The sequence below is a fragment of the Callorhinus ursinus genome, unplaced genomic scaffold (genome assembly GCF_003265705.2).
Source record: "Callorhinus ursinus isolate GAN/ISIS: 27379988/994484 unplaced genomic scaffold, GSC_fseal_2.0 scaffold2, whole genome shotgun sequence".
Classification (NCBI taxonomy): domain Eukaryota; kingdom Metazoa; phylum Chordata; class Mammalia; order Carnivora; family Otariidae; genus Callorhinus; species Callorhinus ursinus.
The window spans coordinates 64,470,250-64,496,964 of record NW_027397064.1 but is presented as its reverse complement, the minus strand read 5'-3'; the positions used below and the strand labels follow the sequence as shown (position 1 = coordinate 64,496,964).

General features: G+C 33.9%; 1 protein-coding gene across 7 annotated transcripts in view; it reads right to left on the bottom strand.

The window, feature by feature from the left end:
- LOC112808958 (sodium channel protein type 3 subunit alpha) overlaps positions 1 to 26,715 on the bottom strand; it is a 109,753-nt gene that overhangs the window by 24,508 nt on the left and 58,530 nt on the right. For 4 of the 7 annotated variants that reach the window (XM_073883112.1, XM_073883141.1, XM_073883098.1 and 1 more), the window contains 7 exons: positions 26,307 to 26,597; positions 20,495 to 20,842; positions 19,306 to 19,438; positions 17,500 to 17,738; positions 10,046 to 10,219; positions 8,736 to 9,092; positions 6,789 to 7,259 (listed from right to left, as the gene is read on the bottom strand). In XM_073883112.1, the coding sequence (XP_073739213.1) occupies positions 6,789 to 7,259; positions 8,736 to 9,092; positions 10,046 to 10,219; positions 17,500 to 17,738; positions 19,306 to 19,438; positions 20,495 to 20,842; positions 26,307 to 26,597 (2,013 nt within the window). The remainder of the gene's footprint in view (positions 1 to 6,788; positions 7,260 to 8,735; positions 9,093 to 10,045; positions 10,220 to 17,499; positions 17,739 to 19,305; positions 19,439 to 20,494; positions 20,843 to 26,306; positions 26,598 to 26,715) is intronic. The other 3 variants (XM_073883119.1, XM_073883130.1, XM_073883137.1) reach the window with 3 other exon arrangements.

The window sequence follows — 26,715 nt, the reverse complement described above, 5'->3', positions numbered from 1 at the left end:
GTTTGATTCTTCCATCCCTTGTAGAAAGTACTGAGTCTACAGAGGGATGATGGCTTATGCTCTACAAATGCACACTGGAAAGCAGGTTTTAAGATGCAACATTCTCCAGGCCTAATTCAGCCACAGAAAACATGCCTGGCTATAGCAGAAGCCTGGCGCAATACTGTGGAAGCCGCACGCTTATCCAAGAACCATGTTCTCAAAGACATGGTACCTGAATATGAAGTTTTCAAGAAGATTAACTGCAAATACCATTCATAAGAAATGACAGAATCAGCACCCATAAAGGCCATGAGACCATTTTCCCCTCTAATAACATGAACTTACATAGAAATTCCCCTTTGTGATGAATATTGCTCTTGATTTTTTATCCAATTAAAGAATGAAATTTAACTTTCAGAGATAGAAGAGAATGTTAGCAACTGGCCTACTTCCACTGAAATGCGCTTACATTTCATTTATTTTCAATCAGCTATCAAATGTTTGACTCTCACAAATTGCTGTATGATTCAAGAGGCAAAAATAAAAGATTCAGCCATTACAGATTGCCTTTAAAATCTAGCCATTTCTCTCACAACTTCTGAGTTTTGTTTTACAAGTAGAGGAGGAAAATCTTTTGGTCACACATACTATCAGGGCCTTAGTCTGATCTTTTGGATATGCATATCCATATCTTGACATGATATTTCACTTAAAGAACAGGTAGCCACACCAGGAGGCCATTGGGCTGCTTGTCCAAGGCAGGAAGAACAAGATTAAAACCAATAGCTCTCTTTTCTAGACCACTTATTGAATGGTTCAAAGTATAAACCACCTGTATGTGGTTTTGCCTCAACATATTTTAAATGTGCAACAGCCCTGGTGCTTCTTTAATTTTAAAAAATGGCCTTAATAACAACACGATTTTTGAAAGTGCAAATAATTGTGTGGTAGTTGAAGAGTAAGGTAAAAGGGCATCAAGAAGCCAAAAGAAAAAGCTGGTTTATCTTGAGAAGATAAAATTTCCATCTAAACTAGCCTTAATTAGGTTTTATTTCAACAGAAGTACATGAAAGCACCAAAACCGTTCTCTGAAGGTCAAGATGGGTTTAAAATGGTATTCACATACTCATCTGTGCCTCTGGAAGAGTTGACTCACATTCAGTTTCACAGAGAGTGTGTTTGGAAGACACTGAGAGCAAGAGAGAGAAAGCCCAGAGGTACTTCCACTGCTCTCCAGATTCTGAAAAAAGAACCCAGTGCCTTTTCCAGAAGGGCACGTGCTTGGGATCTTAATCAAGTATCTATTTTCAGTTTCCATGAAGGCTTTGAAAAGGAGAGAATACTGTTATAAACATGATGTAGAAGATAATTTTCCAGTACCATTTAATTCTGTTCTGCTTGTGAAGAAAGAATAAATTAGATTTTTTTCACTGGCCAATGCTGGTTTACACCCCCAAACTAACAGTAAGTGCTGAGTAAAAATGCATAAATCAGGGACCTATATAGTTTTTTCTACATTTCATTAATAATTTTATTTCTCAATTTGTTGCATTCTCCAGCTAATTCTCAGTTATCCCTAAGGAAGAAGAGAGTAGGTATGAATTAACCTAGAGACAACCCCAGACTCTAGTTAGATATTCTTTTTCACCAAAAGCATTGAAATTGTCAATACTCAGGAACTTTCTTCTACCTTTGTAACTTCCCTCCCAGAACCCCCACTCTGGCTAAGATTCCAGTAAGCACTGATAGCAACAAGAGAAGATTGAGTCAAGAGAATAAACTAAACGCTTAGTTAATCCACAACCCTATAGTAATCTTGGGAGATGCCCTTTACTCCTCATAAAACTGTAATTCTAAAAAACAGGACATTTTTCTATGTCTCTTTTTTACCTGCTCAGTTTTTGGTAGAAAATTTAGGGAAGATTAATGTAGATTAGGGAAATTTTTAAGGAAGTGGGTACACTGGACCAATTACTTAATGATCAGGATGCAGTGAACTATCCCATATCATGATGCTTTCCTTCTTTTGATTACTTTGCAGTGAACACTTAAGGTTTTACAGACATATGGCTTAAAAACTTTCCTAAACTACATGAAAATCCAAGATATGTGGTGCCCAAATACATACAGACTATGGCCCTTCATATCCAAAAACTTATGATCACCCTGCTTTTATTTTTTATAGAGCCTTTCAAAAAAAAAAAAAACCATGAAAGCACACATTTCCATCTGGAACAAATGAATTATAAGGGTTGAAAATTATATTCATGAATCTGAATATAATGATCTGAAAATGGCACTATCAAAAAAATCCCATGAGGCTCATTTTGGTAATACAATTTACTTATAAGGGCTGAATCAACAACAACAAAAAATTGTGGTCTCATTTTAATGAAATAAAAGCAGAGAAATAAAAAAAAAGTGCATGCTCTCTTAAATTCTTGACTATATTGAACTTTAAACATTCCTATCATGTTTCAAAATAGATATAAATCCTATAGAGCATGCAATTCTTGCTTTTCAAAGTTTAAAAGACTAAACTGGAAAACTCATTAGCAGAATCAAATATGATGTGGGACTGCCCATCTCGCCTGACCATGCTATGGTGTGTCACACAATTCAGCAGAGAGCGGCTGGGCACATCCAGCACTTCCTTGCCATGGCAGGGGAAGGAACAGCTGAGTAGCATGCAGGCCAGTCAAAATTCACTTCGAAAGTGATTGTACATGTACAACTTGCTTGGGTAACCTGGGTAAAAGTGGTGGCACGAGCCTCTGGCTGGTTAAAAAACACCAGAGCTGCACTCTTGATGGCTCCAGCTTGATTTTACCCCTGTGAGAAGTAAGAACGGTAAGCAGTGAAGGTCACAGTATGATATTGCTAGGTTGTGCTTTGGAATTCAACTTCAGATACGATTCTTAAGAACATTTATTCCAAATCCTCACCTAGGAAGACAATGAAACCTTTTAAAAAACTAAACTGTAAAAATTCATAGTTCTATAAATATTCCAAGAAATCATGATAACGTGAACTTTAGAAATATAAAAACAAACAAAATTCTACTTTATATTTTGTCACAAGATTTGTATAATTCCAAGTTTTCCCAAGATAAAAAGATCACTATTTTGTAATTCAAACCTTTAATTCTCTTACATTTTTTCATGCAAAGCTTTGTATTTGTTTTCATACCAGCCTGTTTATGTTAGCGATCCATATAACACATATATTATAAAAATAACAACAGCATACTTTATCTCTAACAACTTTTAGGGGTCATCTCCCCAATTGCACTATAGCTAGATATATACTATTATGAAAATGAATGTAAGGAGTAGAGTGACTAGAGTTTTCAAATACCATCTAAGTTAATGATTAACTTACTGCCTCTTCTTAAAGCAGAATGTATTAAAAGTTTTTTAAATTACTTATTAATTTTTTAGTGAGAAATGTATCCCCCTGTTGGTTTAGTTTGTATGATTTTTTACTTTGTCAGCAAAAATAAAGGATATTCTTGCGCCTCAAAATATAGCTCAATGTTCTTTTTCTACTTACGGTCAAAAAACTAAGAAGCATGAACCAAAATGTTACTTTATGGTTATGTTATTTTTCACTTGTGTATATGTGTGTGTGCAATAGTTATTAAAAAAGAATAACCCAGGGGCGCCTGGGTGGCTCAGTCGTTGGGCGTCTGCTTTCGTGATCCCAGGGTCCTGGGATCGAGCCCCGCATCGGGCTCCCTGCTCGGCGGGAAGCCTGCTCTCCCTCTCCTGCTCCCCCTGCTTGTGTTCCCTCTCTCTCTGTGTCTCTCTCTGTCAAATAAATAAATAAAATCTTTAAAAAAAAAAAAAGAATAACCCAGCCTACATAAATATGCATCTGAAACATGACCTATGTTCAGTGCCAGCAGTTTTCAGAAATTTCAGGTTAAAACTGACCTTTCCTGGAATTTATCTAAGCCTACTGTATAATGTTAGAACATGCTGATTTTTTGTTTTTTATTTTTAAAAACATTGTACTTCTTATCTTTGTGTGAGCATATATGAGAATTGTCCTGTTACTTTTTCAGGGTTTTTTTTTTTTGGTACTAATTTTAAAAATCATCCATATAAAATTTATTGTTGAATTCATTTCTGCCATGTGAAATAATTTGAAATTTTATCCTAGCTTTATAAAAGTATTTAATTTTATATTTAGTTTGATAAATTTTCAGACTAATATATCTGCATATTTCAACAATTTCATTACACTCTATACTTGGATTCCATGAATCCAAAATTTAGCTTGGAGGAGGATAGAATGGTTATAGAAAGAGTCACCCAAAAAGGAATTTTGGCTCAGATGATAAAATGTTTTCTAGACATTGTGTCTCCGTATACCAAATTTATGATCTTCTAGCCATTAAAAAGGCATGACAATGAGGTGGTATTTTTCTAAGCAGTCATTTGAAATATCTGTAGGCATTACAGAATTTTTGAAATACTCTGGAAACCAACTTTTTGGGAGAAAGTAATTAAGATATTTAATTTCCGTAAATCCAACGTGATAAAACCTATGATACTAATGTAACAGAATTTCTGTACCTTTTTGGTTTTTCTGCCTCTTCTTGACCCTGTGCTAGTCTTGTCCCTAATCTTCCCTTATTTTCTCTTTATAATTACTTCTTTGGTAAGCTCCTCTATTTTTAAGAAATCAGATAATTATCCCATCTGTGTTTAAACCCTGATTTCTCATCCAGCCTCGCACCCCCAACACTGTCACTTCTAATTCAGTATATTCCAATTGAATTCTTCCCTTTTCCCACTTAAACCTAGTAACCTTCCTAAAAAGGCCATTTCAGAGAGTGGACTTACCATTTTTCCAATTTCCTAGTCTTCACTAGTTTGTCAAATTGCCCGAAGGTCTTAATGCCCATACATATTACCTTACCTTAGCCCAGAATTTCATCACCTCATTGCTATCAAATGATTGCTACCACATTCCTCAAGATAAACCCCTTCATCCCTCACTCTAAACTGTTTTACTCATTGTTATCAAATACTTTCCTTAAACATCACTTTCTTTTTGGCTTTCCCCTGCTTCAGAACAAATAGCTCTATATTGACTATGCAGGCCATTCAAAATTTTTCTACTTACTTCAAAGACTTTACAATCTGAAAATACCTGACTCACCCAAACAAATTTTCCACTATCTTCTCAACCAGTACTTTATTCATGCTGATTGTTCCACTGCTGCACCTTGATACCAAGCTCATTCTCAACTGTGGCTTTCCTTTGGTAGGGTTTTGCTTTGACTTTTTGATCATACATTTGACCCAAACTTGGAGGCCTATTTTAATTTTATCTCTTCTATTTAGCAACTTTCTGTGTTCTTGCTGTTTTTAATACCTATAATTTTATGTTCAGTCTGGCAGGATAAAACTTTTTAATAGGTCTCTAATGATTTTTGAGCTTCCTCAAAGATGGTGAGATTTCCCAAAGGGAGTTATATTATAGAGCTCTCCTTTAACTCTTTCTTACTCTTAGTATTCAGCAGAGTACTGAAGTTCACAAAAACTGCTCAATAATTGCTCATTAATTAGTTGATGTTTTTTCTTAAATAAATCTGTTAGTTGATGAAAAATAAAATTAGATTGAATTTTTATTTTATCAGAGTGAGCAATATATAAACTAGGTTTGAGCTCACTAAGTGGACTTTGAGTGGAATTCCAAGAATACTATATCTCATTTTGTATATGTTTTTACCTTTAAAAAATATTTCAAATTTACTATTATATCTCAGCAGTGCTGAAATGCCAGAAAGAAAGGATCAAGAGCTATGAGTTATGACATTCTCAACTACTTATTACTTATACAAATTCTATGGATACCATTCTTAAAAAGAGAAATTTTTTAAATATGCTCACAATATCAGACACCATCGGTCTGATTCCTGTGGTGCTAATATCATACCCTCAAGCTAAACTTTTATAACTCTGTGCTAGACTTACTTCCCGCTGGTATATTAGAAGTCCAAAAATAAGTAATAGTAAAAAATTTTAATCCTGTTCATAATGCAGAATTAATACATTAAGCTGCTATTATGGGATTCTATGAATTCTAATCATACAGTAAGAACAATTCCATTTCTTCTTTGTTTTATTTTGAACAACTAGTAATATATGTAAGAGCAGCTTTTCAACTTTTACCTCTTAACTGTAATCCTCAAGTGGAGCTTTTCTAAGTAGGTTTTAGCATTTTCAAGTTAATCTGGAACACTGTGGATTTGTTCATCCTTGACTGGGCAAAATGTAATCAGTGCTACTTGCACATTCCAAATATGTGTAACACTTTCATAAATGAATAACACTCTATCAGAGTCAGTAAAACTTTCAGAGGTGAACAAAAACTACGTAAAAGTTTCACATTAAAAAATGAGAGCAAAACCTAATATAGACAGTAAAGAGAAGACACTTTCACAACGATCAATAAAATATGGTTCATTGATATGTCTAAAGAGCATAATGCAGTGTATAGAATAGAATATATTAAATATGGCTTTTTTGGCAGGCCACATTTTTAGCTAGATTTTCAAACTATCAAGAAGATGAATATACAAATTATTCAGAATGATGATTTCCTTTGGAAAGTTGGAATTTCTATGAATGGATTTCCCAATAAAGAATATCTCATAATTTTCCAACACTGCTATATATATATGACTTTCAATATACTTTTTAATAATGCATGTAAACACAATAAAAATACTAAATAACCATAATGCATGGTTAGCATAGGAAATGCAACAAAAACTTTAAAAGCATTCTTACCTCTTTGCTTTCTTCTAGTTCTGACTCACTGCTAAACTCCTCAGTATTTAAGTTTTCAAAGTCAGACTCTCCAACAGCAATTGGCACTGTTACAGTGAGGCTGGGGTTGTTTATGAATGACATATAATCATTTTCATCGATTACATATTTTTCAACACTGCTTCCGGTACCTACACCACTGGTGGTTCCATTCCCATCTTTAAGATAATTAAGTTCTTTGCTTATTTCTATTCCAGTATTATTGGATATGCAGCTGTCTATTTTGTTGCCTTCATGGATCTCTATAACTTTTGACTTTCTAAAAAATGTTTTTCTGAAACACTCCCGTATCTTATTTTTCACATAATCAATTCCCTTTTGCATCCTTCCTACTGCAATCTGGAGATTGTTCATTTCATTATCATCATCGGTAGCAGCAAGATTGTCTGAGCTAAATGAGCTCAACAATAAGGCCAGAAAGAGGTTCAGAACCTAAATGAAAAAAAAAGAAAATTTGCTACATTAATATGAAGTATACATAAAATAATAAACAGGGAACTCATAGATCTTTGCTGAAATTAATTCAACAAATGCTTCTTGAATGCTTACTGTTTTTCAGACATGTGTCTGAATCACACACTATTTAAAGGACCTGACACCTTCTACCTGCTGTAAGGGCAATATGATAAAACAAGTGCCTGTTCTTTCATACCAAGAAGGACAACAGGAAACCAGAACTTCTAAGACTTAAAATTGTCTACTCAAGGTTGCCAGTGAAGAGACAAAAATCCCATTTTGATGGTTTTGGCCAATGAGAAAAAATTCTAGTCATTTTACTTCATGTTATCAGTTTGTCTAGAGAATGTCTAGCTTCATGTGTATAAATAATGAATTTATTTATTTGATAGCCTGGCGATATGTGTTAAAACAGTATACTTTTAATATAAATTCCTTTGTACAGTGGCCACAAATTTATAACAGCCGAAATTTTAAAATGCAAATTATGTAAGGTTAACACATTTCCCATCAAAGCAAGAGCCCTAGTTTGTTTCCTTATTTCTGTATCAGATTTTGGTCAGAATCTAGAGCTTCCTAATTTACCTTTCTGAAAAAATGCATGTCTACAGTTATCCCACAAACATTCTTTAAATCAGTCTTACTTGAAATGTACCTCAAAGGAAAGGTTAAGTTTGATGGCACGAAGACCACTACATACACACATAATTGAGAAATGTAAGCATTAAAACACATAAATATACAAATTGTACTTATACATTAGTGCTTTTAAGTAAGAACTAAAAGTAAGCTTCTTAAATCTGGTCAGTGTCCATACATGTAAATAACTTAAACTGCAGTAATTTATTTTCTTTTAATAAAGCAAATTCAGAGAAGGATATATTTTGTCCCCTTCCAAGTCATTTGAATAATTATAATACATGGCTACAATATAATACCCTAAAATTTATTGAAATTGATCTTCAAAATTTGGTAAAATGAAGCTTATGCTTCTGAGTAAGCCAACATGAACTATGAATGTGTAAAGAGCAATCTCAATATAGAATAGACAGTTATATTTTTAGATTTACTGGAGATGATTTTCTTCTCAAAGTAATAATAGGATAAAAAATAATTCAGGCCATAACGGTAGTACAGGGATAAAATTACTCTTCATAAAAACATTTCCTCAAAAAACAAAGAAAAACTAATATTTTTGCTCCCAAACTTTCACAAATACACTTCAGTTAATCCTCACACCAACCATAAGATTTCAGCTTTGTTATTCAACTTTCATAGTTGGGAAACTTCAGACTCAGAAGTTAAGTAACTTGCCCAAACTCAGAGTGCTAGTCCTGGGATTTAAGTCTGGGTTACTGATGATAAAACCAGAGCTATTTATTGCATCAGGCAACCTTCCTACCTACTGTCTGATCTTGTTCTTAATTATGAGCATTTGTAATATATACGTACCACAAGGTTTCCAATGACCATGACCAACATGAAAACAATAAGGCACATGGTTTGGCCAGCGACCTCCATACAGTCCCACATGGTCTCTATCCACTCTCCACACAGCACGCGGAACACAATCAGGAAGGAGTGGAAGAAGTCATGCATGTGCCAGCGTGGGAGCTCACAATCACTGGAGATCTTGCAGACACATTCTTTGTAGCTCTTACCAAATAGCTGCATGCCGACCACAGCAAAAATGAAGACGATGATGGCCAACACCAAGGTGAGGTTACCTAAAGCCCCCACAGAATTGCCAATGATCTTTATCAGCATATTCAGTGTGGGCCAGGATTTTGCCAGCTTGAAAACTCGAAGCTGTAATTAAGTGAAAAGATACTCTCAGTAGTAATCACAGTATAATTTTGGAAGTTAGTTAGACATTGTTTTATTATTATACCATAATGTAGACCTACCTCTGAGGGATATAAAATCTCAAACCATACTAAAATTCAAATAAAAAAATAGTTAATAATACACAAATTATAAATCAAATCATTAAATGCAAAAATAAAATAGGTCAGGATAAATAAAACATTTCTGATTCATCAACAGATATATCCCTGAAAACAAATTAATATTTTGATTAGCGACATTTAAATTGAATTGATTTTAGCAAACTAATGTCACCCTCAGCCTATATTTTAGAGTAAAAAATATTAAAAGTATGAGTTACATATTTTAACAGATATATAAAAAATAAAACTAAAATAAACAATTTGATAAAAAATAACTTACATAAAGGCTTCCTTTCAATTTGAAAAAATATACATTTTACTTAATTTCCAATAAAATTTTATATATTTTTAAATAAATTTTTTTGTCAAATTTAAAAAAGTTTGTTAGACCATTGTTTAAAATGCTAATGGTATCAAATATTTCCCTACATGTTCCTTTAAAGTAGTTCCCACTAATATAAGTAAGATTGAAAAAAGCTAAGGTTAATTGAGGCCTAAAATTGTTATTTGCATTTCTTTATAGAGTTGAAGCAAAAAAAATTTTTGAGTGAATTTAAAACGTAATCTGAGGCACATGTGTATTTTTAAATATGCCCTAGATAGCTAATCATTATGAAGTGTTTCAACCATTTTTATCATTCTTAGAAAATAGTCACACTTAGCTTTAAAGAGAATGTTTATATATCTTCCTAGAGTATCATGTGTATTGGTGTAGATTTAAAATATTAATAGTAAATGTAAGCTACACATTGATGCATTTTCAAAATAAATTTTATGCCACTGATAGAATATAAACATAGTCTAAGTAGATACCAGTCTGAATGATCTCAGTACAGACAATCCCTCCACATTTGCCAGGCCAAGCTCCATCAAACTAAGGCTGACAATAATCCCATCAAATATATTCCAGCCTTCTTGGAAATAATAATATGGATCCATGGCAATGATCTTGAGAACCATTTCTGCTGTGAAGATCCCAGTGAAAACCTAAAGTAAAATAGAGATCACAAACACTGAAAAACTTTTGACACTGCAAGAATCTGTAAAGAATATTAAATAGTCCTGAGTAAAAATATTTAACATTGAAAATGGAGAAATGTGACAAATTGATATAAGTTTAACATTTTTTTCCAGGAGAGTATTTTAAGTGGATTTGTTTTATTTAACAAATATGCTTGATATTTCAAGAAAATGCTGATTTTAAAACATTTCCTCATTCACATAAATAAATAAAAAATCTCATAGTGAGTAGTAACCACTGAATTACTGCTCTTTTTGGTACACCAGCCTTCTCTTATAATCACAGTGAATTTTGGTTTTAGTATTATTGCATTAGGAATGAATCTACATGTTAATTGAAGTTACTCTAAATTTATTTTAAATTTGGTAAAAACCATATTTTATTCTTGATCTTTGTGGGTTTTTAAAGGGACACCATCTTATTTCTGTAATTTTATAAATATTCCTGAAATAAGAGTGAGTTTGCCACAAATGTTTTATGATAATATTCTCTGGATGCATGCCTCACAATTAAGGTTAATGGACTGATAGAGCAAGGAGCTGCAGATTTAATTGAAAGCAGCAGGAGAACATGTTCAGTATGCATACACCCATAATTAAAATTAATAAGTTATTTGAATGGTTGGATGAATGTCTGTTTGACAATAGAAATAAAATGAAACAAATTCAAAATTTGTTTTTTAACTCAGAACCACAGGCTAAGAGACCCAAGGGCATGAAGAGTTATGAAATTACTCTTGCAAAAAATCTTTTAAAGCAAATATCCTAATTAACAATAAGTAAAAGCTGCATTTTATAACTATAAAGTCAAGCTTACCATTTACAAGGTAAATCAGCCTTTACCTTGAAGGAACTCTGTCAAAATAACGGTATCAAAGTTATTTAATTTTCCTAAAATATCATGTTAATTAAAAGAAATCATTATCTACTCTTAAAAATGTATAAATGCCGCTAACATAGGGGCGTCTGGGTGGTTCAATCAGTTAAGCACCCGACAGCTCACGTCATGATCTCAGGGTCCTGGTAGAGGCAGAACCCCCCACCCCTCCGACTCCGAGCTCAGCAGGGAGTCGGCTTGAGGATTTCTCTCCCTCTACCCCTTCCCCCACGCACGCTCTTTCTCTCTCTCTCTCTCAAATACATAAACTTAAAGAAGAAATAAATGCAGTAATGTATTATTTTCATCAATATAGAAAGACCTTAGGGAAATACCCATCCCAGAAAAAATAGCTCAACTTCAGTTCATCATTCATTCACTCAAGTAGAAATAAAATGTTTTTCAAGTAATCCTAGTGCATGCAAATCCGGATATATGGTGGAATACACACTGAAAATTATTTCTTTTTTATTTTATAGAATGACTCACCATAGGATTTTTTCCCCTGGTGAATTTAAAATAAATTCTGATTTAGAGAAATTTTATTTCTTATACTAAGTCTCAGAAGCAGCTGTTTGAATTAGCAACCTGATCATAGGGTTACATTAAACCGAGGTAGAAACTATCCAGGTAACTCATCTATAAATATTCCTTTCTACAGAAATATCATAGGGTGGTCTTTTCAGCTCTTCTGAAATGACCAGATCTCCTACATTATAAAAACCTATACCTTAAATGTACATTCTTTCATCTAAAATGTAATCCCAACATGAAACTCCTTTTTAAAAATAATATTTTAATTATTATTTGCATTTAAAATTATATTTATTTATATCTTTAAATATTTTCAATTTAGGCCCTAAAAATCATTGGTATTGTTTTTTGGTACATTTTAGTCTAGTTTAAACTGCAATGTCAGTGATTACGAGTTTTTTAAAAATTCCTTCTCATTCTAGCAAAAGTCAGTCCAACATACTGATTTAATGCCTTTGTTTATATGAGTTTTAAATTCCATCAAAAATTCTAAGAACAAAAAGAACTGGCAACCTCTGGATTTGTATCAGATTATGTACATCCCATGTATGGTTTATAAAAGTGCTAATGTGTGGTTTATAAACATACATTCAGCTGCCTTTGAATTTTCTATAACAAAGAATTTTTAAGATTCAAGACAATAAAAAACATATCAAATGTTTATTGTTTGGATTTAGCCTAATTCTGTCTTGTTTTCTTGAAGAAGCTTTTTGTCTTTTGAAACTTTGGGTTATATGCTTCTGTAGCCACTCATTCATTTGGGAAAAAACTGCTGAACACCTAAATGGAAGACATTTTGCTGGTCTTTGAAAATATAGTAATAATTAAGATATACAAACCTGAGACTGCATAAACCTAGTTCATTTAGCCTGATAAATTTCTTATGGACAATGAATTTATAGGCTTCCTAAGCCAGCTTCTTTAGTGAGGAGATAAGTTCAGTGAAAAGTTCCTAACCTATTGTACATGATGACACATGATAAATAGCAAAAGTGTAAGTGCTAAGGATGGAGATGAGAATCAGCCTGGGAGTCTGGACCAAGAATAAAGAAATTCGGAGCATTTTGAGTTGTTTTGGGGGGCACAACACTTAGGATGATCAAATATTGAGGAATAAGGTCTTATTTCAGGAATGGGAAGGTTTTCCTGTTGAATATTTACTTAGGAAAGTTCTGTTGATGTACATTAAAAGGAGAAATGTTCATTCTAAAGGCTGAATATTGGTCAGTTTGCTCTACAGAACCTCTACTTGCCCAGATTGATGATTTATTTTTTTTGTAGTGAATTTGATGTAACTGTAGTCTACTTTTGCTGTATTATTATTATTAGCTTCTTGTTTTAATGGTTTTAGTTTTATTATTCCCATGCCTTTTGGATATACATCTTTAAATATTTTTTGTTGTTGTTGTTGATTGGGTGGGGAAGGTAAAATTGAAATATACTTAAAGAAAAATCATGGGAAATAATTTAACATTTATGGTGTTCTTTTCTCTCATCTGTCAAATGGGGATATTCATTGAGATGACTCATAAGGTCTGCATCTAAAATTCTTGGATTTCTGTTGACATTGTATTGTCTACCAAATTTTATTCAGCAATAATTGTATACACACAATTACACAAGACCCTCATTATAAATTGTTAGTTTGGAGACAAGATAGCTTTATATGATAGTAGGAAAGGAATTCGATGGATAGATAGCACTCTTTCATTGATGCAGGATGCCTCCAGGTGAATTTTAGGATTCGGCTCCTAAGTGTTTTATCCGTCAATAAACAAGAGTTATTTTTTTTCCTTCAAAGAGTTATCATGTCCCTTTCCTGAGATTTTAAGTTCATACCCTGTACCACACCATTTAATTGAAATAATTTCCCTAATTGTGTTTCTTTAGGCTTTTATTTGCAAATGACCTATAAGATCCTTAGTACAGGTACCATATTCTGAATTCCCTTCAGGGTCCAGCAGAATAAGGGTATATCATGGACTCTTAATCACTGGTTACAATGAGAATTATAGTAAGAAAAGTAATCAGTGTAGGAGCTACAAACCTCTATCTGTATTCCCTGAAGAAAGAGTTACCAGTTAGTTGGGAATGTTTGTATGATAGAGAGGTTGTCTAACCTACCATGATTGATGGAAGATTTCTTGCTTATAAAATCTCTAAGGTGGGGGCGCCTGGGTGGCTCAGTTAGTTAAGCAACTGCCTTCGGCTCAGGTCATGATCCTGGAGTCCCGGGATCGAGTCCCACATCGGGCTCCCTGCTCAGCAGGGAGTCTGCTTCTCCCTCTGGCCCTCTTCCCTCTCGTGCTCTCTCTCTTTCATTCTCTCTCTCTCAAATAAATAAATAAAAAATCTTTAAAAAAAATAAAATCTCTAAGGTAGGTGCATGGGTTTTATAATGGTTAAAACAAAAACAAAAAAGAGCATCTTAGAGAAACTCAACAGATATTTGAGGTCTTCTGATACTCAAATTTGATCAGTCAATCCAATTAGTAGAGAAGTGATGTAATTTTTATGTGCTCCAGAAACAGGATACAAATGGGGCACATTGATCTAAGTAAACCTGAAAGTTCCAGAAGTCTTTTACAGGATGTTCCTTTGTTAACAATTCAACCCAAACCTAGATGTCCTATTTATAAGGTATTATGTAATCATTTGAGTAGTAATAACTACTCCATAGAAAGTAAATTTATTTAAAAGAGCAGACTATAAACTCCACAAAATATGCAATGCAACCGTCCATGGTGTATAGTATAGTCCAAAGTCAGCTAAGTACCCATGTTATAAGAAATATATTCTCTCCCTCTTCCTCTTCCTCTCTTTTTCTTTTTCTCTTTCTATGTCTGTCTCTCTATATATTGATTTTTTTACATATTATTTACATATAAACATATAATTTTCTATACATAAATATTATAAAGCTTGTTATGGGTATAAAATAAGATATGGGAAACTATGAAATGCCTTATACATATGATATTATTATTAATAACAGGAGCTCTCAGCTAATAGAAATAGTTTACACATTTTCCTACTCTTACGGTTAGAAATAGTTAACTCAGGTCTGTTTCCTATCATGTGCACTCTCTGTCTTGATGAGCGTTGTATCCCCATTGCTAACCTCAGCTTATCAATGATTTTACCGCAATCTGTCAGTCATCAGTCTTCCACCCTTCTTCTGTACCTCATTATCTCCATTGCTACACATTAAGTTACAGAATTTTGGAACTGGAAGGGACTTGAAAAATCATCTAGTTTAATACATTCTACTCATTAGAAAAGAGACCTAAATATTTAAATGGTTTTTTCAAGAGCACCCGGTTATTTAGCATGGACTTTTGGACTTGAAACCAGATTTGGCTCTTTAGTCTAGTGCTTTTCCATTTGATCATCCTATAATCCAACCTCTCTTATCCTGTGCTTCCAAACTCTAGTGCTTCAACATTGGAATTCTATAAAACCTGAATTTCCTGCTTCACTCTGGCAAATTTCCAAAATTTCTTCCTAACTCTTCAACTTCCCCAACTGTTCAGTATCTTGGGAAAAATACAGGAGCTAGAGCAAAACTATTTTCCATCAGTATTTCAGAGAAAGGTTAATAGCATAGATTAGAGGAAGGAAATTGTTTATTGAGCACATGCTAGATGCCAGGCTCAGTATTGTTTTCATATTTCCTCATTCGGCCTTCACAACAACTCCGGGAGATGGGTATCATTATATCCATGTCAAAATAGAAAACAAGGACTCAGATTTTTTATCAGACTTGTCCAGATGCTACATTATTAGTAAGCATTGACAACGAGGCCAAACCCAGTTCCACCCAACTCCAAAGCCCATATTCTTTCATGAAAACATGCTACTTTAAACAGCCCATTTGGGTAGGAAACAACCAGTTGGTTATTTATTGAACTACAACCATGTAATCATTATAGGAGATACAAAGGAAAAATGGGACATAACCTTGAAGAATATGAAGAATTGAGATGAGGTGATTTGAGTCAGAACACTCTAAATGTGAATGTAGGAAACAGTGAAATATTTTCCCATATGTAATTGTATAAACATGTGGTGTTTGTGTGGTACAGTGACATGGCTGTTCTGATGGGCCAATAGTGGCTGATTATGGACAATAAGATCATATAGGAAGGATAGGATCAGATGGGGAGTCTTGAAAATCAGATAAGACTGTTGAACCATAAATACAGATGATAGATACTTTACCAAAGTGCAAACATACTGAATGCAGAAGGTTAAAAATATTATTTTAATCATAGTTATAAGATTAAAAATGAGGTACCTTGAAAGAAGAATTAATGGATCTTCGTATCAGCTTATATATAAAAAATAAAGGAAAAGTAAGTAAAAATGGCTATCAGATTTCTATCTTTGAAGTTGGAAGGCTCTTTGAAGCTGGGAGGCTACTACTAGAGGTAACATAAGACTGAACTGAGATAGTTAGGACTTTCAATAAGTTGTGAGAAAGATGATCTTTCAGCTGTCACATATTATGTTTAAAGTTATCCTTAACGTTCTGTAACAGTTGGAAATACAGGACCAGGGCACAGCTTATACCACAAGAGTAGATAATTCCTATAGTTATTGAGTACATAGAAACATTGAGTGGAAAACATAGCCTTAGTAGACATAAGAAGTCCAGAAAAGAAGGAGTGATTGGAAAGATCAAGGAACAATCATTAAAAAAAAAAAAATCCATTTATAAGTGCCAAAGATGAAGGAAATCTCAAGAATCTGGTAGGTGTTCTACTAAGTCAAATAATGGAGTAAAGTTGAGGTCACTTATGGGGTAAACATTTATGTAATTGTCTGCCAAGTATTCCCTTTTCAACTTTTGTTGGGAATTGCTCCTCCACCTGTTTGATTCCTCAGGTCTGTCATGTTTTCACATGGCTCCACCTTCTGCCTCTGATTAAACCAGAGGTGAGCATCTGACTTAAGCTATGCCAAACGAGAGTCCTATCCTGAGTCTTTAAACTAGAACTAAAAAAGAGATAGAGTTTTTTTTTTCTGGTGTAGAGGTTACAAGATCTAAAACCAGTGAGCTATGACTGAGCATGTTTCCTGACCCAGAGACAAAAGATGAAGTGAACATTTGGCCTACATCCAAGCTCTTGGTTAAAGCATTTCCTGAAGCCCAACTGCAAAATTACCCTTTATATGGTTTGGTAGTTCATCTTTTTTTTTCCATTCTAGGAGTCAATTTTTTTTTTTATTTTCCCCTTAAGTTAGTTTGAGTTTGTTTCCATTTTGTGCCAAAAAGGAAGCTCTCTTGATTAATCCTTTTTTTACTTGTTTATACATTTCAATTTTCTCATATAAAGGAGGAAATGTACATGTCAGCATACACATACATAGATGTCTGCTCAAATAATTTGAACCAAAAGTATGGCTAAATTACAAATGCCATTTCACCAACTATTTCTTCTCTTGTGTGAATACTACTGAAGCATTTTATTAGGTAATTCAATTTGAAACAGCTATGTCCTCTTTTATACAGAAATAAATCTTTATATATTTCCTTTAATCGACACGATTTCTTCAGAGGCTGTGTATATTAAAACTGTATTTTTGTGGAACCAGAATTAGATATTATGGTTTTTCTGGACCTATATTTCAGCAAGAATGACAGTAAAAATTTTAATGAGCCTACAACTGGTAAGACACCATGGTCAATTAGCAAGGACATTGGTCTGAACAATCAGCATTCATACCAGTTGAATTTTAGATCTTATTGCCTACACAGCACAAATGGATTTTTTCTTTGGTCTATATCTCCCACCCCTACCAAAGGAAATAAGTAAACTTCAAATGAACTTACCAAGTTTCCTACAGTCAATACACTACTGAATTGACCAGTCATTGGGTAGTGCTCCATGGCCATAAAGAGGGTATTTAAGACAATGCAAATAGTGATGGCAAGATCAACAAATGGATCCATAACAATTAAATTCACAAGACGCTTTACTTTTAACCATGCATCACAGCAGTCCCAGATCAAAAACACATTGGCAAATCTGTACCAGCATGGTGGACATTTCTGTCTAGATTCTTCAAGTTCTAGGGGGATAATAAAAAGGGAGAGTAGTAAAGAACAATAAAAATGAATTATTGTTGCTATAGATTATACATTATTTTATACAATCAATGCTTCTACCTGGGGATGGAAGTTCATATTACTTAGCTTAACAAACTTGAGAAGACAATCCCATTAAATATTTTCACAAAATATTCATTAAAAATTTCATATAAACATATAAACATCTTTCTCCTTTAATTAAATATAGAAAATAAACACCTTCATTTAATATTTTGCTTCAAATTAACTAACTTTATTACCTAATAACTAGGTAATTATTGATTATATTGCCATATTCTTTTTATCAAAACAATTTTTATTTTATCTTATTTATTTTTTTAGATTTTATTTATTTCTTTGAGAGAGACGGGAGAGCATGAGCAGAGAGAGGGAGAAGCAGACTCCCTGCTGAGCAGGGAGCTGGATGCTGGGCTAGATCCCAGGATCCTGAAATCATGACCTGAGCTGAAAGCAGATGCTTAACTGACTGAGCCACCCAGATGCTCCAAAACAATTTTTAAATAAGCTTTACAGAAATATTAAATGTATCAAACACTTATTATTTCTTTTGAAAGTATCTATTTAAGAAAACTGTCTAAAGCTATGATCCTTATTAATGTGTGCGACCAATTCTGTCTTCTGATGTCTTCACATTAGCATTAATCTTGCACACAATGAGAATGTAGTATGTTCTTTTTAGTATAGATTCAAACCCATATCTACTTTTGTTATTCATATTTACTCATATCTTTCAGAATTTTAACATAAAATATTTTTCAAAGTTGCCAGTAATTTTAATGGGTGAAACCTGTTGTAATTATTATGTGACTGTTCATATATCATACATGCCAACAGGACAAGATACAAAATATATCTGATATTTTCTAAAGAACACATATTACACATGTTAAATCTATTTATATAAAAGACTTATAAAATTACAGAACTAATGTAATATTCCTCCAAACTTCATGAAGTGGAGAATTATTTAATGAATGAATAGGGGAGTATTAGTTGCTGCCCGTTCCCATGGGTCAAAATCAGCAAGCATTTGTGTAAGCTCTCCTTTGGAGTAATGTAATGGTTTCTGTGTGTGTGGAAGATGAAGAGATCATTTTTTAGGGTCAGTGTTGAACACAGGTTTTCATTTGTTCAGTTCATTCACATGCCTCCCCCAACCACATCACTGCCTCCCTGCCTGGAGAACATACTAAAGCTTGAAAGAGATGTTTCCTCGTGCTTTTACAGACCAAGACTTAAGAAGGGAGGTGTATATTCTAATTGTTTAGGGATAATGTAACATAATGATAAAAACTCACTGACATAATATGGAGTGGGGAAATATCACTCTGCAGACAAGATAAGGAGTTAAAAAGAAAAGGAACAGTATTAGTTTTTGTAACCAGTGTGATAATACTGTATTTTATATATCATCTACTTAGACAGTTCTGATCTTGGGTAATTGACTTTGGTAATTCTATGAGAAGAAATAGTCCCAAAAAGCATATAATCATGTAAAGCTGACTATTCCCATGTCCTGCTTCTTACCCTCCATTGTGTTGGTCAGGATGCTAGCTATGCTCATGGCTCTTTGCCTTCCAGAGGAATCCTCCAGCATCTCCATTGAAATCTGGTAAGAACTTAGCCTTCTCTTTCTGACTTCCGTTTCAGTGGTGGTGCCCTGCAAACCAAATACTGATGGTTCAAACCACCCTTTCAATGAATAATACAACACCACATAGCATTTCTTTGGATGGTCATGCTACATGCAGTTTCTCCAGGTAGTAACTTTCAAGTAATAATAAAATACTGAGCTTATTATTAAGTTATAAACACTTTTTAAAAAAATTGTCACAGGTGATAGTGTTTAACAAGAATTCACCAGTTAGATGCAACTGTATAGGGCAATTTTGTTGCAGGAATGTTTTAATTAACCTGTTGGAATTTTCAGAGAAGTTTTCGTAAGCATGCTAAAGTCATATATTGTTCCATTTCACTCAAATGCAGATTATTTTCAGCTTATCTCAATGATTAATAATCAGATCAGTCTTCTCCCCCCAAAATAATAGGATTATAATGTTGCGAAGCTGAATTGTTTTCTTTGAAGCTGTATTGACAATATTGACATATATGGGCCAATTTTTTTCCATGCACAAACACAGATGTACAATGAAATGTGTGTGCTTTCCTGAGATTTCTTTGATTATTTCTATATGCCATCCTATAAGAAATCAAAACATTTTAGAGTCATTTTAATACACATCAAAACATTTTAGCATCCCTGTAATATCGATATATGTATGGAAACTGCCTATTATCAATATATATTGTCAATATATCAGTATATATTATCAATATATTGGTCATGATAATACTTAATTTTAAGTATATTAAATTTCCAGAATTTGAATAAAAAATTATATAATTCGGTGTGAGCACACATTTATAATAACAATTTGGTTGTCACAGTGCCCATTATTTTGTGTTGGTAGGTCTACTGAATTTGCAGATATGTTTTCTCTTGGACTCTAAAAACTCTAAGGCATTTGAAAGCTAATGGTCCCAAACAATTCAATTGGTTCTAAAGATTTATTATTTTTCATTCAAAAAATCATATATTATTTCTGAGGCATTTCATTTTGGGGAAGCAGGATGGTGTAACAGGCTAAACTGCCCAGGCTTCGATTATTTCAAATTGGTGTATAATGTCAGTAGTAGCTAACTTATCTATTATCACCTCTGGCAGAAGTTGTCCAGTAGGTGAGGTTAGAGCTGACGGTCCACCCACCAAGGAAACCACACCATTGCAATCCACAGTGCTGTGCATCTTCCCATTTGCTGGAAGCCCTGGCACCATCCTGGATGACATACTGGCCTGACTAACGTTACTGTTGCGTCGCTCTCCGTGTCTGTGCGGCACAAACAGTGAGTCTCTCCTGCTCTCGCTGTCTTCAAATGTACTGTGCTCATCATCAGCAAAGTCATTTTCAGAACCGACGTCCTTTGCGCGACCTCTGAAGCTGAAAATGCTTGTTTTGCTGTTGCGTCGTGGGGAAAACAAGGAGCCACGGATACTTAACAGAGACTGAGGAGAGAGCAAGGAAGAAAGGAATTGGGAGGGGGGCGGGGAAACACAGTTACGTAACAGAAGTCTTAATATTGCAGAATCTGTTTGCATTTGGATTAGAATAGTCTTGCTCTTAAACACAGGTAATCAAGTTTATAGATAACACATATGTTTTGATATTTTTATTAAAGACCACAATGCAAATTTAAGTAGAAAGAGTGTTTTTTTCTGATTAGGAATCCTAATTTGCAATTTGCTAAGTGCACAACCATTTCATTTGATCTTAACTCTAATACTGTGAGGTGGATTTTGTTATAATGTTATAGGTGTGGAACGTGATGCTAGAAAGGACAAATAATTCTTTTTGGAGAAGTGGTGGTTAAACAAATAGTAGATGGCTTTTACTCCGAAATGCTATGATCTGAAGGGCATGCAACTTGGAAAATAAATTATGGCTCAAGAGAGATTGTTGGCTCAAATTTAAAATATCTGTACCAAATGCGTTACTTCTAGATAATGACTTAAAAACAAAACTATTATCTCTCTGTTCTCTTCTTTTGAATTCTAAAAGGAAATTAGTTTACTCTTTTTCTGGATCTGTTTATCTCTGTCCACGTGGGAATAAAAGTCATGAAACTTACCTATGATGCTGTCTTCCATAATTGCTAATAGTTTCCCAAATAGCTACTAGTGATTCACCTTAAGAGAATATATGTCATAACAAACACAACAGAGAGAATTCCTAAAGTGCCATATAAATTGCTATTACTTAAAATTCAACACTGGATTAAAAAAGCAAGACATATGTACATGACTTTACCGAAGAGGGTGATGCAGAAAACAGCTTATTCTTCAGATCTCACTTTAATTTTATTAAAAGTAACTGGATGATTCAAAACTTTTTTATTACATATATTCACAAATAAATTGAGTAAATGGTTTCTGGTACTAGAAAATGAAGATTTAGCATGAAATCCATTCTTTCACCTTTTGAATGAATTTTAAACTAGCGGCACCAAATATGTCTATTCTAGCCTTGGTCATAGTTTTCAAAAACATCTCTATTCAGTCTGTGGAATCTTTGTTTACTCTCCTCATCGTTAACAATGACGTTCTCCATTGCTCCCCTCTGCTTGGACTCTTGTGACCTCTCCTACCTGTCTTCATAGCCAGGGTTATATATATATATGTATACGTGCATGTTTATATGTATATATACCTACATATGTATATATACGTACACACACATATGCATACATATCCATGTGACCACAGCAAACATTCCTGTACCTTTCCATTCTTCTTCCAAACTTCAGTATAAAGCCAAATAAAATAATTTTAGTGGGAAAAAACATAGGAAAGGCAGACTCCATCAAATTTATTTTTGGATCCTCTGCCTAGTTAGGTCATGCTCATTTTCTTAGGCCCCATTTTTAGCTTTATTTTTATGGCTTTTCCCAGACTGCAAAGCACCAGAATAATCATGTTGCCCTCTGTCATAGTGATGTTCTGGAAAGATAGTATTCATTAAGAAATGTGCTGTTGCTTTGGACATAGACTATCCAGCTTGTCCAACCCAAGACTGTGCTTTTGTGACACTTAGCTTGCACACAGTTGGCTACCCAATGTCAGACAGTAGCTAGACTGATTTTCTAGTTAATCAAAGTGATCAAGAAATCAGGTATCATGAAGACTTAAACTCAACCCCCAGTAATAAAGAATGTTAGTGTTTTAATTTCCTTAGACTCAATTTTAATTCTCAATATAATACTGGTCATTATCAGACTTGTGTTTCAAAACTTTAGTGTGTATTTTTAGGTCCCAGTTTTTTTGTTTGTTTGTTTGTTTTGTTTTGTTTTTTATTTGACTTGGGATTCAGTAAGTAGGGAATAGGACTCTGGAATCTGAATATTCAACACACATTCCAGGTGATTCTAATGCAGGTACCAGAAGAATACTAACTTTGTCTTGCATTAACCCCTAGGATGGTTCAATGTAATCATCTTAATATACCTATGTTCAGCGACTGTCTTTGGAAACTGAGAATCAGTCTGTACTATACTGGTTGAGAGTATATGGTATGTGTGCATGTTTATAATGTATCTGGTACATGCCTTTAATTTGAATGTTTTTATGTTGGGGTGTTTTCAAAGGCATTCCAGAATTTTGACTTTTATTTGAAACTTCTGTTCACTCTTTGGAAAGTATAATAATGGGTGTGAGCACAGCTTTCAAAGCAACAGAGACTGAAAAAGAAGATACCAAAAATAGTATTCAGAGAAAATAAACCAAAAATAACACACTAGAAGATGCAGCAAAGTGGAGGGAATACCCACAGCTGTGGCAGTCCTTTCTCTAAGGAAAACAAGCTTTTATGCTTTAAGGACCTCAAGGCCATTTTTCTTTGCTTCAGGCATGACAAAACATGAATCCCAGGTATCTTTATTTTTTTTGCCTTATTCCAAGAAGGTAAATATGAACTTTCTCTCTTATAATTTTTGTTAACAACAGGGAAAATAGAAGAAATTAGGTCTGTAAAACACAATCCTGCAGGTAGGGATTGAACTTGAAGTCAACTGGGAAAAGTCCAGATGGAAGATGATGCAGAGAATATAAAGATGTTCTCGTGGAAAAATGTAAAGTGAGTATTGGAAATACTCAATAGCATTTCAAGTTAACTGTGTGGACCTATCAGTGTTTTCAATAAATCAACAACTATACTTGGTTATAGCAACAAACCTGGTTTAAAAGAAATTGTCTCGGTGTGTTCAAACAACATAGCTAAAATCTTTGGAGGGGATTCACTTCCCATTGTACACCCTTAAGTACCTTTTCATGTTGTACTATGAACATGGTTTATCTATTTGAAGATAAAGTAATGTAATAAATGTAAAATAACATTTAAAAATTTATATTAGTAGAGGGCTGGGTACCCATAATTGGTGGCTTCCCTGCCTTGACATTTTCAGAAGATAAATTTGTTTTGAACTCATGCCATGTCCATCTTCTGCTTCCTATTCCTACTACCCTTGCTGATTCTCTTTACTATCACAGAGCCCTTTTTTGTTTATACAACCAGAAATTGTAAACAGCTTCTGGTATATTTTTGTTTATGAGTTGTGTTAATGCTCCCTGCCTGTTTTTACTGGGATTTGTAAATATCAGTGTTAATAGGATCTTTCTTTTACTTTTGAAATATCTCCCATCTGTCTGTCCATTTATCTACCTACCTACTATCTATCTACAAATACTATAAAATGAACTACATATAACATACGTATATACTGATTCTGTTTTTAGTGTTAAAACTCTGGCTGCCACCTAATTTCTCTCTGCTCTTGCCTCTCTGTGGTTCACTCAACACAAGCCTCCCAGCTGCTCCTTGAGCATTCCAGGCATACTGCCGTGGCAGGGCTTTACACTTGGCTCTTCCGTGAGTCTGGGATGCTCTTCAATGAGATAGTCTCTTCCTTTGCCTCCTGAAAAATCTTTGCTTAAATGTCTCCTTTACAGTGAGGACTTCCCAAACCACCCTATTTAAAATTTTTACATCCACTTAGTGCTCCTGATCCCCTTTTCATGATTTGCTTATATTTTCCCATAGCACTCATCACCTTCTAACATAGTCTGTAACTTATTTATCTTGTTTATTGTCTGGCTTCTTCTTTAATGTAAATTTCCATGATGTCACAAAGTGTTTTCATTTTCTAGAACTATTTCTGCCACATAGTAGGTGGTCAATAAATATTCGTTGATTGGCTAAATCCAGTTTCTATTAGAGCACAGTGATGAAACAGTGATGGAAACAATACTGTTTTCAAAAACATATAAATATGCTCATGTAAATATTGCTACTGTGCAAACACCTATGTGATAATTGCAACTACTCAAGTTTTTAGTTTCCCTCATTTGGAATCATTCACCAATTTTAACTTAAGAACTTTACTATTTGTCACATAAGGTTTCTATATATTGCTTAATCTCTCACAACTCTTTAAGGTAGACATTATTACCCCCTTTTACAGAAATCTTACAAAAATACAAGTCGCTTGAGTAGGGTAACAGAACTCACTTGGGAGTTGAGATATGAACACAAGCTTCTGTGACCTCAGTCATTATGGTATAGTGTCAAATACACCTAATCCTAATGACTCCTAATAGACCTAATAATGCTAAAATATCAAGGTAACAGTTTAAGCCAAAAGAATCTGGTCAGGGAAACTAACTTGCCCAGTAGAGCTTCCAGTTAATCCCAAATGTGTGGTACTTATTTAAACCATACTTTATATTTGTTTTATGCAAGATAATAATTAGATCTCTTGATATTGGCATTATCTGGAGGAAAATGGTTTTTATCTTTTAACTTCTCATGTGTGCACATCCATTTTTTCCCACTGTGAGAATTCAAGTTATTAATATGGAGTTTATTTTTTTTAAATTTTAGTTACATATTCAGTACAAATGATAAAAGAAACACCCATTGATAACTTTCATATGCTCTTTCCTCCCAACCAAGAGCTGAACACTATGCTGAATTTGTGCTTATCACTCCAATTTTTAAAAAAGTTTTTGTTCTTTATAAGAAGGATATCATACCTCTTGGTTGATATATAGTTTTTTGCTTTATCTTAATTATATAGTGTCCCTCAAAGCATATTTTTAGGGTATAATTCTGACCCAGATTAATATGATTAGAGAGTTAATAATTCATGGCACATGAAATTCTATTGGAACCAAAGAGTGTTCAAAGTCATAACTGTACTTATCACAGATTTCATAATTATTTACTCTTTACATTATGCAACCCATAAACTCTATTAACAAACAGAGTTAAAACTACTTTCCCTCTTTGACTTGAAAATATGCTGAAGAACTCTGTAGTTGGCATTAAGTCAGAGCAAAAATAGACTGTCTTCAATTTAGGTCTCTTCCAAGAGCATTTAGGTCATCATTTCATTCTAATGTCTCATAGCATGACACCATGTCAGCATAATGGAGACTTATGACAGCATGGTTCACATATCAAAAGATCAAGGCAAAATCCAGAGACATTTCTTTTCAAAATTCATGCATATGTGGCAATTACAACCTCAGATAATAAAAGCAGATACCCATATGCAAAGATAATAAGTTCATTTGAGGTCTCAAAATGAAAAAGGTAAACAAGAGATTGCAAACTCTCACTGAAGAGAGAAGTCTGATAGGTAAGTTTTACCCTCCTTACCCCCCAAAAAACAGAAAATGAAGAAACATGGCCTCAAAATAGAGTATGTTTAAAGCTGATTGCCTTAAAAGTTATTATGGTTTAATAAAAGTCTCTTTTAAAGACAGCGTATGATACAAATTAAATAATCATGTTAAATGTTAGTTCCTTGTCCCTCATTTATATCAGATATTACAAAAATATACCAAAACAAAATACAGTAATTACAAAGCAATAGCAATGACAGAACAAACTGGAGCACTTCATAGAAAACCATACCTGATGAGGGGAGTAGAATTTCTTGTCACTAGTCAGTCTGTTTCCATCCATGGAGAAAAGGAAGCTTCTCCTTTTGACACTGTCCTCAGATTCAGATTTGGGAAACCTGTCTCCCTCTCCTTTGTTGTTTCCTTCAAGATGCTCCCTTTGTCTTCTTTTCTTCCTCCGGTTCCTCCACTCCTTAGCACTTTTAGAACTTAACTTTGATGCCTCTGAAGAACTTTCCAGGAGCTCTCCTAACCCACCTATTCCACTGAAATCTCTTGAAGCAGCTGATGCTGCAGCAACTGCCTGTTTAAGACAAAGCCAGGCACTGCTTACAACAAGCAATTTTGGAAACAGTTGACTATGGTACAAATGTTGCCATTAAGACTACTAACTATAGGTAAACATTGTGTCTTCTGGTCAT